The sequence below is a fragment of the Eubalaena glacialis genome, chromosome 1 (assembly GCF_028564815.1).
Source record: "Eubalaena glacialis isolate mEubGla1 chromosome 1, mEubGla1.1.hap2.+ XY, whole genome shotgun sequence".
Taxonomy (NCBI): domain Eukaryota; kingdom Metazoa; phylum Chordata; class Mammalia; order Artiodactyla; family Balaenidae; genus Eubalaena; species Eubalaena glacialis.
In genome coordinates, this window is record NC_083716.1 from 162,067,891 (window position 1) to 162,081,119 (window position 13,229).

The 13,229-nt window shown below is 33.7% G+C and overlaps 1 protein-coding gene across 8 annotated transcripts in view; it reads right to left on the reverse strand.

The window, feature by feature from the left end:
- The window catches only part of PRPF40A (pre-mRNA processing factor 40 homolog A), a 53,784-nt gene that overhangs the window by 37,989 nt on the left and 2,566 nt on the right, over positions 1-13,229 (reverse strand). For all 8 annotated transcript variants that reach the window (XM_061183964.1, XM_061183957.1, XM_061183950.1 and 5 more), the window contains exon 3: positions 669-749. In XM_061183964.1, coding sequence (XP_061039947.1) covers positions 669-749 — 81 coding nt within the window. The remainder of the gene's footprint in view (positions 1-668; positions 750-13,229) is intronic.

The following is a 13,229-nucleotide window of genomic DNA, read 5'->3' on the forward strand; positions in this document are numbered from 1 at the left end:
TTATATACTATATGCAATGTATTACTTTATAATATAAAAAAAATTTTGCAAGTTATCTGGCCCTAGGGGTTTTGGATACGACACTGCAAACCTACCCCAGTGGAGTATGCCACATCTGTTCATTACAACTAACTAATAAATAAGTCATGCTAATTTGAATATCATAATGATTTCTATATTGCTATACCACCCAATAAGGGTGATAAGAGTAATCAAAGATTTTCTAAGTAATGTGCCACAGCTGAAGTCTCATGAAATGTGGATTTCAAATGAAATCTTCTGATTTCTAAATTTAGGATCTAGTATTAAATCATTCTATCAATTTTTAATTAGTATACGGTAAAGCAAATGTCTGCTCTTTAAGATTAGAATGCTACAAGAGCAATAAAATGCTTCCGGCTAACAAATTATGCTTTTTAGAATTCTAGACTTGTTTAATGTAGAATTAATTTAATAACTAAGGATGTACAACAATTATAATATAAATATAGGAAAAAATGTAAATGCCTGGATTCAAGAAACTAAAAATAAAAGTCCATGTAATTCCCATCGTGTAGTACTTGGGAGGCACTTAAAAAGCTAACATGATTGCCTACAAAATACATATGTTATCTCATAGACAAAAGAAATCAAAACATCACAGAAAACAGTTACTTTCACAAGATTACCGGTAAGGCAGGCTGCATGGAAGCCTGAGACATATGAGACATCATCATTCCAGGCATTACTGAAGACATCATTCCAGGCATCTAGAACAAAAGTAAAAAAAGATTACTATATAAGACCAAAGCACCTAATAGGATTTTAAGAATCTATCTGGTTATTAAAACTAATATGTACAACTTAGGATTAAAACCCAGTGAATACTATACTACATGAATAGTATGCTTAGTAAGTGCTTGTTGAATGAATGAAGTATTTTTTTAATGATCTATTTTAATACTTATGTCATTATTTATATGTATTGTCATAATTTTAACAAATACATTTAAAAGTTTAGACTATTATATGTTATTTGTAACTTAAAATTTAAGAATATTAATTTCCTTTTAATTTTAACTCAATACCCATGTTTTTCTCTCTTCTTGGGAGCAAGGCAAAAAAAATTTTTCAGCGTTTCTCACCTTTGATTTTTAATATCTGATTAAATAATTTTCATAGCCATCTGGTCTTTTTAAAACTTCTAGCTCAAAGGTGCTTATAATTCAGTGACTTTAAACAAATACATAAAAAACAGACTTTTCTAACTCAAATCATCTATGCTCTCTCTTATAAAGAAAAACAATAAAGCACATACACACGTGCATATCTGAGGAAAGAACATATTAGTTTGGGGGCTTAAACTCATCTACCAATAACTGTTATCCAAATCTATGAATCAATCTTCACTACTTAGTATGAATAAAAATCATGAAGATTAACATAAATTTCCAAAGGTTTCTGACACAATGTTCACATATATTAGTATAATCTCACATCATAACTTTAATCTTAATATGAACGAATTTAAGGAAAACATGAAGGGAGATAAAATTATACAAAACAATCATAGGTACTGGAACAAGGTAACCAGTTATTCAACAGTTTTAAATTAAATGAACAATCTGAGAAATAGGAACAACAAAAAAGAAATAAGCATATTGGTCAACAGGAATATATAAAGCCTACTAAAGGTAGAAAACACTTGAACACTGACGTTTATTACTTGTGAAAGTCAACTCATGAAGCAAAACCAGGCTAAATTATCATTAAAATGAAGTAGTATGGTACTAATGGATGAAAAAAACAAAAAAGCCTTTTTGTTCCACAAAACATTCAATAAACTGTTTAAACATCACTGAACAAGAACTTGACTAGAAGTGTGACTAGAATCTGAAATACAGGTCAAATAAGTTTAAAAAAATAAAGTACAGAATTTGAAAACAAAGCAGTGACAAGCCTCTACAACTCAAACTAACAGAATGAGAACTAGGCTTTTTCCCCTTCTCCCCTCAACAGATATACCCTCATAATTCTGCTTTAGGTTAATAGCAAATATGTTTGAATTCTTTTAAGAACTAAGTAATTATGGGGGGAAGCATGGTGGGCAACAGAGAGAAATGGCCTGCTATTAAAATGGTCTGCATATAAAATCAAAAGCTAATAACATGTCCAAAACCTAGACTTCTAATCTAAATGGAGAACCTGAAATTTGAAAACTTAAGAGAAAAATGAATCAAAGTATTTTCTCGTAAGAATTAAAGACTGGGGGGGGAGGGATAAACTGGCAGTATGGGATTAACAGATGCACTCTACCATACATAAAATAGATAAACAATAAGGATTTACTGTATAGCACAGGGAACTATATTCAGTATCTTGTAATAAACTATGAGAAATAATCCAAAAAAAGAATATAGATACACACATATATATGTATAACCAAATCACTTTGCTGTACACCTGAAACTAACACAATATTGTAAATCAACTATACTCCAATTAAAAGAAAAAAAAAAAAGAAATTCCACATTAAGCAAATATCAAAACTATGGCTACGAAGACTTTGTGGCAACATGAAAAATGCTTCTGACTCCATGTTAAGAGAAAAAAGTCATAATCAAAATTGTGTGTACACTACAATTAAAATTTTTAAACACAGATGTACATACAATAAAATTTGGAATAAAATTTACCAAAAAAAAAAAAAAAAAAAAAAATTTACCAAAAATGATAATAGTTACATTAGGGAGATGGAATATGGGTTATTTATTTTTCATTCTACTTTTCAAACTTTCTGGAATGATGTCTTTAAAACTAAACATGTAAATTAAAAGAATTCTCTGCTAAATCTTAAAAAAAGAATTAAAAACATTTAAAAAGGGGGTAAAAATCTCCATCATGCAACAGAGCATTTCCACACGATAGCAGTACAAATGACTGTACAAATAAATGTAATTTCAAATTAAAGTACTCTACTTCATAAGACACACAGTGATCAAAGCCCATCCAAAACCAAAGCACAAAAGAGCTTACATACAACAAATGTTTACTAGACCAGGCAATGACACAGCAAACAATATTTGAAAATCATTAAAGAACAGAATTTGACAAAGTTCTCTCAATTGTTCTTCTTCCCACACTTCAAATTTTAAAACATCTCAAAAATTTGCCTTTAGACTAGAACTCATGGTATCGGTTATATAATGAGATTTAATGTCAAATAAAAAGCTAAATTCTCCCCCTGTATCTCTGTAAATTCTGAGGGGTAGCAACTAGTTAAGCTTGTTTAACCTGACGAAAATTGGCAAGATTCTTAAATTATGTACAACCGAATATTCTAAAAGTAAATAGATAATTCTAAAGCAAAACTGTGATGTTATTAACATGAAACCAAAGAACAAAAATATAAATACACAAAATACTATGTTTTTATGAAAAGCTATTACAAGAATTTGGCCTGTTTCCCAAAGCCTGAGGAATCTATTTTGTGGAAATGTTATGATTTCCATTTTTCATTAATTCTAGGATACACCTAATATGGAGATGCATGTGTCAACCCGTCTGACTGAAGTTGAATTCTTTCAGAGGATTTGTGTTGACTTCAGCCAGTCACTTGGCAGCACCATCAACCTGAGACCATTAAAAATTTCTAAGTTATTTATTTACTTGTTTCAACACCACACTGATAATGGGAATATAGGCTGCAAGCTTATGAGAGAATTGGCGTGTGGTTTAAATCCTCAGAAGTGATTTTTCCCTCCTTTTGCCCAATAAACAAAGTTGAGACATTCAAGTTACTTTGCTGTCCTTTTTTCCATAGCAGATTTACTTCTTGCTTCACACGGAGGGAATAGCCCTTTGGCATCCCAGCTTTATTCGTAGACTTCTCATTTGTTTTTTCTCACGCAGGGCACCTAATATAATGGAGTGTCTCATCAATGATGACATCTTAAATTCAATGAAAACAGGATGTTGGTTCAAAATGGTTACAGGGACAAATTCTTAACATAGTTGCTACAGTAATGCCACAACAAATTCCACAAGCCAGATCATTCTTAAAGCTACAAAGTGGTAGCTCATACTAAGCTTATTGTGAAGCACGTTATAAAATTACAATAACCTTGTAGAGCTTCATAAATTTCCATTTAAGCTACTTTGGCAAATATATTAAGTGCTGTAATTAAGCATTTCAGTTGTTAGGAGACAGAGAAAGAATGGTTAAGGGTGAAAGACATATGTGAGATGTAAGCTAAATTGCCTAAAATATTAAACATCTAAATTTAATGGACACTTTGGCACCTTTAAAAAGTAACTCAGATATACAACTTGATATGCTTTATTCAAAGTGGCCAACGATTTGTGTGATATGTTTCTATTTCTCTTCTTTTAATGATAAAAAAATCAAGAAGAATCTCTTGAAAATTCTAAGAATCACCCATTTGAAGAAAATTTAAAATGAGTAAAAACTAGGGAGGAGGGCTTCCCTGGTGGCGCAGTGGTTGAGAATCTGCCTGCCAATGCAGGGGACACGGGTTCGAGCCCTGGTCTGGGAAGATCTCACATGCCGCGGAGCAACTAAGCCCGTGTGCCACAACTACTGAGCCTGCGCGTCTGGAGCCTGTGCTCGGCAACAAGAGAGGCCGCGATAGTGAGAGGCCCGCGCACCGCGATGAAGAGTGGCCCCCGCTTGCCGCAACTAGAGAAAGCCCTCGCACAGAAACGAAGACCCAACACAGCCAAAATAAATAAATAAATAAATAAATAAATTAAAACAAAACAAAAACTAGTGGTTACCGGTGGGGAGAGGGAAGATGGGAAGGGCAGTCTAAGGGTAGGGGGAAAAAAGGATTATTATAAAAAAAAAAAAAAAAAAAAAAAAAAAACTAGGGAGCACCACACAATCCGCTCAGTCATTCTTAGCATCCCAGTTTAGAAAATGTCTAATGTTAGATAAAAACAAGCATGATTCATTGATCACTCTAGATATTTGAATTATAAAAAAAGGTACAGTAATAAAAGCAATCCTATCAGTGCCACAGCAAATTAGTTATACAAAATGTAAATTAGCCCAATTTTATTAGGATATGAAAACAAAAGTGTACATCTTCATGTGGGCACCTCAAAAGTTCTTTTCTTCATAATTATTTCCTGAAGTTTTTCCTGCTGGAAAGAAATCACACAATCTAACCTACCTTTTGTCTAAATATTAACTCTTGAATTTGGTTGATTTTTAAAAATCACTCTTGCTGCCAACCTGTAGCTACAAATTGATTACCTAAAAAGTTTGATTCTTGCCTTTATACTTGGTTCCTTTTAAATGTGCTAAAGTCAATTCCACAAATACACTCTACAGAGGCTATTAACATTAAGCACAGTATTTAAAAACAACTATTCCCTACACCACTAACTTACCTTATAAACAAATACATAAATGAATGCAAAAAATTAAGTTTTGAATAAATGCAAAAACTACATCTTTGAATGTAACTAAATATTCATTCAATTGGAAACAAATGGAAATACCTGTTTAAAGCATGTCCTTAACAACCCAAAGTGGCTGAATTTTGGGACAGTCATTTAACCTTACTTCCTCTTCATCTACAGTTATATATAAACTCAAAACATGTCATTTTCTTATATAAGAAACATTTAGATAAAAAATAGACAATATTTGCACAAACTGCTCCCACAGGGAGTAGAACCTTACCATTTAATAAGTCAACTGCCAGTATTCAAAATTATTTAGTTTGCTAAATTCTCTCAACCTGGAGACTTTAGAATTCACTGAAGTATACACTATTCCTTCAAATTCTAAGGAGGTGTAACATGGCATAATCTCATACTGCTATACAGGGAAGCAGCCTAGTACAGCTATTGAGTATATTCTGGAATCAGACTGCCAGAATTCCTACCCCAGTTGGCCACTCACCAGTTATGTGATCTTGAGCAACTTTACTTAACCCCCAATTTCCTCACCTGCAACACGGGGAATAATAGTACTCATCTGATAGGACTGTTGTAGGGATTAAATGGAATAATACATGAATACACACAGGCACTTAGAACAGCGCTCAATAAATGAAAGCTGTTTTATTACCACTGCTCTCTTTCAACTCATGTAATGAAAGTATCTCTCATGTTGCCCCTTCTCTCGTCTATTCCCTAGCTATCTGTTAGTTAGGCACTTTGGTTCTTTAAAGGCATCTAGTAAATACTGTAAAACCATCACCTTCAGTAGGAATCAACACACATAATGAGAAGTCAATCCCAGATTAAGGATCACATTTAGTGCTGGCTCTTCAATGTCGCTTTACAATTCACTCAACTCTCTAGGCCTTCCTATTCCTATCTATAAACTGGACATCTATCTAGCCAATCCACTTTTCAGTGAGGAGGATCAAATTCAATAGGGTGTATGAATCAGTTATACACAAACATGATGATAAAAATTATAATTCTAACACAGATTAGGTATCATAGTTCTATTCCCTGAAACCTTAAAAAACAAAACTATGTGAAAAAAAGGCAAGTAAATAGTTTAAATTATTTAGTCCACTGTCTCTTGCTAAACCCCAAACTTCTTAAATGAGGGTACAGAAAATATAAAAAGAAAATCACTGGGTGTTGATATGTGACACAAAAACTTAGAAAAGGAGCTGAATAAAAATGAATTGTATCATTTGATTTTTAAAAAGCTCTAAACATACTGGGGATACACACACAAATTGTGGTGTCTCAAGTCATACAGAATTAAAGATTTTATAAAACTTACTCTAAAAATCATCTAAACCTCCTTTTGGTCATGAGCCCTCTAGAACACAAGTACAGAGGGACACAAAACTATTACTATCTTCTTCCCCAATTCCTTTAAACTAGATTCAGTATTATATCTAGCTAAATCATTAAATATTTGTCCATATGAAAATTTTTAGCTCCTTCTCAATTGTGGGCACCTTTAAGACAAAGAGCATGTTTATGTAAGTATTACTCGTACAGAAGACAGTTACATAGACATAGCAGAGACTCAAACACTTGTAGTAGACAACTTTATGACTAGTCCTTATTTCTGTATAAGGAAAGAGGGTAATTTTCTATTATATTCAACAAATATATGATCATAAATATGTAATGATCTTAAAACTACTAAAAAAAAATCATCTTTCAGAGAATTAACAACTTTCTTGATACCCAATGACCAGAGAAAGTATACCAAGCCCACGTTCTCAAACAGAAACTTAATGCTCATTCATTAATCAAAAGGTAATTTAAAAAGTCTTAACCCAAACAGATCAGGAGCTAATAAATAAGATTTGAGAATTTTGTTAAAAAAAAAAAGTCTAAGATAAATGAGATGAAAATTTTGTTTAAAAAAAAAAAAATGAAAGCCTAAGATAAAGCAAACTATATTTCAACTCAGTTCTCACTTGCTGGCATGTTTAGTCCTTTAAGAGACATGGCTAACAGCAACACTCAGATCTGGAGAAGATTCAGATTTCCACTTTGAGTGTAGTGCCCCAAGTAAGAAAGAAGCAGATAGAAGGAGATTTTCTTTCAAGCCTGTCATGCAAAATACCACATCTTTAGTAACCGCTAACTATACTTAACTTTTTTTAGTAAGTAGAAGAAACATGATGACTTGACTAGGGAGAAAAAGAAAACAAATATAAAAGATTCATCTCCACTAAATATTCAAATGTCTACAAGTATAGTGACAGTCAAATCGGCAGTTAAAAGATGAGAAAAGTGTGGCCAAGCATCTGAGTGATACCTGTAAGTTCCCTGAGTGCATGGTATATATACAGTGTTCATCTTTGTACTAATACACAGTCAAGAAGAGGCTTAAACGTCTATTGACAAAAATGGGCAATGTCTATTGGCTAAATTGACCTGACAATGGAAATATGAAGATATGGAAATAGGAAATAAGAATGAAAGACTAATGACAACTTTAAATGAGACAGTGTATATCTACTCCTTCCAACTTACAAACCTTCACAACTTAGGCCAATTATTTCTCTAGGTAAAAAAACAAACAAAAACTCTAGTACATAGCTATGGATATAAGTAGATGCCAAATGTGTACTATCTACTGATATACCACTTGATAATGACTGGAAGTCATGTCATCAACATTTCTAACAAACCCAATAAAAACCAACAGGTTAACCCATTGAGATCTTTTCTTCCTTTTTTTTTTTTTGACCAGGCTGCAAGGCATGCAGGATCTTAATTCCCCCACCAGGGATGGAACCCGTGCCCCCTGAGTGGTGTCTTAACCACTGGACTGCCAGGGAAGTCCCTTTTTTTTTCTTTCCTTTCTGATTCCACCATTAATGAATACATTTGTTGCACTCCTACAACTCTATGAGCTGCTACATTTATGTGTGTTAATACTAACTTATTTCCACATTGCCCTTTTCTCCTTAAGAGCAGACTAAATGGGTAAGTGGCCCCAATTCAGCTTTTCTCGCAAAATGTTAATTATAGGCAATGTTAATTCTATGCAATGTGCTAGACAAAGCAAAATAAACAGATAACAGGGGGGTAAGAGAGACTGTGGAAGTGGGGGAGGGGAAGATGGCCAACTAAAACCGAAAAATACTAAGTAAAAAGTTTTAAAAGGCTTCTGCAAGACCTCTTAGCATCTTTAGAAAATACTGCACCCTGCGAATCTCAAAGGGGTGGAGGGGTACAGTTCATTCTTCCAAAGTGACATGGTCTTTTTACATCTCTCCAAGTAATCCCAATATACTCAGAAATACTACTCTAGCTGAAGTTTTTGAATAGATGAGTTCATATTTAAATGAGTTGCTATCTAAAGATAATGAAACTAAAACCCATCAAAATCTAACCATATACACAGCCCAAAAGTTATACCAACACATTAGGTATGGGTCAATCTATGTTTTAAAATGCACTCACCTAGGTAATATAAATGCATAAAGAAAGTTACCTAGATTCAACAATCTACGAGCAGATAACCTAAAAAAAAAAAATCTCTTTTTCACTGGCTAATGTCCAATTCAATGGCAAGGATCCTATAACACCCAAAAGTGAGGATAACTCAAAAGCAACAACAGCATTATCAATTTATCAAATTAGTCAGATAAATCTAAGATACCAATCAATATATTGGATTTCTCTGGAAGGCCTATATTCCAAATCATCATTTCTCCCAAGGGTATGGAAAAATCTGGTAAAACTTAAAGAGATGATCACCAATGAAGTCACACAGACAGAAATACATTTGCCTGTAATTTAAAGTAAATGGAAGTAAGTTCTTTAGTTTTATTCACCAAACAAAAATTACTTATTTCATCTTATTTATCTTCCATTTTTGTCAAATGAAAAATCAACAGTAGAGGCAGACCCTAAAAACAAGAATAAGTGGTAACAGTGTAAAGTCATAACTAACTGCTGAAAAGTCACATGTAACACTGACTAACTTTCTGGCTTATATTGTAGGAAAGAGTATCTGCGTTTGTTTCATTCATTCAACAAGTAATTTACTGAGCACCCATGATGTGCCAAGAACTGTGCTCAGCACCTATAGACTTCTTAAAAGTTCAGAACATAGCCCCTGCCCCCTAAGAGCTTACAATTGTTGGAAAGGCAAAGCAAATAAACCATAATAAAACAAAACAAGTGCTAAAATAAGTGAAATAGTAAGAGTTATGGGTGGATTACTCAGGATTTTATTTTAATAATCTGAAGGGGAGGTATATGCTGGGAAAATTTATTGCTGAGGACCTCTTGGAGAAGGCAGGACTTGAAATGGCAGAATTTAGGTAAATAAAGGAAAGTTCATGGTAGTAGAGAGCTGGGGGGCAGGAGAGCAAGAAAAACAGCACAAGCTTGGTCATGAACTAATAAAGTTACTCAAAATACCATGAAAAGACCAGCCCGTGTTCATATTAGGGAATGTGAAGACATGCAGCTCAGAATCGTGCTCTGAATTATATACTATGGGAGATAATTGAAAGTTAAATTGTGGAACGTAGACATTACGCTATAGGCACAGAAAAACAGTGGAAGTTCTAGGGCAAGGAGATAACTCATTGAAATCTAAAGAGTTTTTTGGGGGACAAGCTTGAAGCAAGAAAACCAGCTCAAAAGTTGTAAAGAGTACCCTAGGCATGACAGTGTAATAACTTAAGCTCAGATAGCAGCAGGAATAGAAATAAGGTCTATAAAAACCTGCCTTACTCAGTTCGAGAACATGAAAATCCGACTTATTTTTAAAGAGGAATTATTCATTTATCAGTTTATTGAACAAAGGCAACAAGAAAAAAATACTGAATAATTAGAATTAGGGAGGCATTACTAAAAGAATTTCCTATTTCTACTTGCACATCAACCCATAAAATCTTATACATATCACCTATCCTTATCAAATGATCTAAATTGAATCATAGGTTGTTAGAGCTGAAAGGGACCTTAATTCTTTTACTCTACTCTTCTCATTAAAAGAAGAGGAAAAATAAGAATTAAAGAAAGAAAAAAAAGTCAGGCAGGAAGACTCTTGGGCTTAAGTGAAGGCCAAATTGCCTGTGAAAAGGATGGTTTATGTTGTAGAAAAGACAACAAAAGAATAAAACGTGAAAATATTTTAAAGCAAAACATTATTTACAATACACACAGAGAAAGAAGACAGCTTCATACATAATTATATCTTAATACAAATCTCTACTGCCACCAAGCAGGAAAATTATTTTATCATTAACTTGTAAGGTCCCTTCCAACTGTAAGATCCTATAACTCTGTAAAAGTAGAAGCACAACTTTCCCATCTGAAGTTAATGTACAATAAGAAAGGCAAGTTTAACCTACAGGATAAACTTGAAAGAGTATTATTAAGACCCATATGATAATTTCCAAATATCTATTACTACTAATAGATTCATCCTAAATTCTAAAAAGGCATTCTAGGTTATCTCCTGAACTAAAACAAAACATGCTTTTCCTCTAATCTAAATCATTTGCTGCATTTCAAAAAGTACAAACTCTGGCTTCTGTAGACTGTTATGTCCAGTCTGCATATTATTTTACAAACAAGTTTTAAAATTTCATGTCATGTTCAGTAACATCCCAAAGACCACAATCATTTAGCAAGTAAGACTGCCACCAATTTTAGTCCTCAGCTGGTCCCAGAATGAGATCTTAATGTGAACTAGGCAATATACATGAAGGTTCCATAACCTTCAGTTGCAAAGTCTAAAGAATTTGTGAATTAACTTTTTAAAATTGGATGACAGAACCCTACCAACTCTGTGTCACTGTAGTGAGCTATATAGGTACCCTGCTTCTTCTCATTATCTTCTGACCACTTACTGCTCACTTATACTTCTGAGGGCGGGTAGACAGAAGACATGATGCAGAAAAAAGGATCAAGTTTGCGAATTATCAACTTTGATTTTAAGGTAGTTGTTTATAGGGCTTTAAATTAGATTTCTGAATACATGACTGTTTATATTATCCATGCCCTCCCACTCTGTTATCAAAGCTAAAACAAGAGTTTGTTTTACCAAGACTTGGGCCCCATATTTGTTAGATATCAAGAGGAAAAAAAGGAATAATCTAAGGGAAAAAAAAATGGGGATTCTCTTGAGTTCCTCAGAGCTGGGTTCTTAAGTCATTCAATCGTTATCCTAACAGGAGCCAACAGAGAGACTTCTAAACATCTAAATAGTCAGGTACGCTTAAAGGCACATGGCATATACTGGTCTAGGAAAGAAGCAGAAGAAAACCACAAGGTAAAATTCAGAGTATTTGAATGGATGTGTACCAAGTAGCAAATAACCTTACTAGGAAGATGGTCACTACAGAGCTAAAGAGAAAGGGCCATAAAGCAAACTGTGACCAGCTTATGTCAATGAGATACATGAGTACTTAAAAAATAAAATCTGCATTTTACTCAAAATGACTAGCTGGTATCTTGCTTTTGGTAGTGCAACAGCACCAACACAGCAAGGGTAAGCAGGTCAATCCCTTGCAAAACTTACCTTGATTGGCCCAATGGAAACAGAAGGCCCCAGAAAAGAGAGAAGCATCTGGCAGTAGCAAATTGTTTTATTTTATCTTTCTGTGGAAAGAAACTAATTTTAAATAAGAACCAGAGCATTTAAAGAATAAATATTTTTTAAAGCTCATTATCTAGTTAGAGCAGCTCTACTGAGAAAACAAGAAGAGCTCCTTGCTGCTTAGAGATGGAAAGAAACAGAAGAGGAATCAGAGTTGTTTCTCCATCACCTAGGGAGTTTTAAAACTTGTGTTATCCTAGAGTAACAGAATAAATAGTTCTTTTATTTAAAGAACTCCTACAGGCAGAATCTTTCGGGCCTGGTGCCTTTGAATAAAGCTTTTTATACAAAATTAAGGGCTATACTCTTAAATACCTTAAATAAAAAAGAAAAAAAACCACTTGACCTTAAGCCTTTCTATTCTTAAGAAAAAAAAAAAAAAACACTACAATTTCACCAATAACTCCACTACAATTTCACCAATAACTCAAACCATCAAGGCTTAAATGATTACCAAACCAAATGATGCCCCCAGCTGGCAGAAAGATCATACCTAATTGACTGGCTTTCCAAAATATTTTGTTAGCCTAAATACTTGATGATTTATTGAAACACTAAATGGAAAGAACCCAGCCACCAAAGAATATGTGTATTATAGAACCTAACAGGGGGCATAAAATTATTTACGGTAACTGAACCTGTTACCTTTCTTGGATGCTTTTCTAGGAATTAAGTTCTATTGAATTCGTTGAGTCAGCATTAAAACCTTTTGGTCCAAATCACTCCCACAAAATGTTTACAATTTATGCTGGAGATGGAAGGGACAGCTCAAAAGCAGAAGTGCAGAAGCAATAATCATTTAAAAAAACAAAAAAAACCAAAATAGTATAAGTGGAAAATAAACTACCCATTTGGCACCGTCCTATGAAGAACCAAATCAGAGTAGAACCTTCCCACCTCCACCCCCACTGCACACGCACACGCGCACACACACACACACACACACACACACACACACACACACCAGGAAGCTTTTTCAGGAATAAAATTAATCCTAAGCCAAAGGCCTAAACAACTGCTGTTTTCAGATTCTATGCATGTACAAGGTCCACCAACAAAAATTATACTGACATAGCATATTTACTTCAATTGACATACTTGGGGGGAAAATCATTAAACTAAAAAGCCTACATGTACTTTGCTACTTTTAAATTTAAAAAAACAAAAC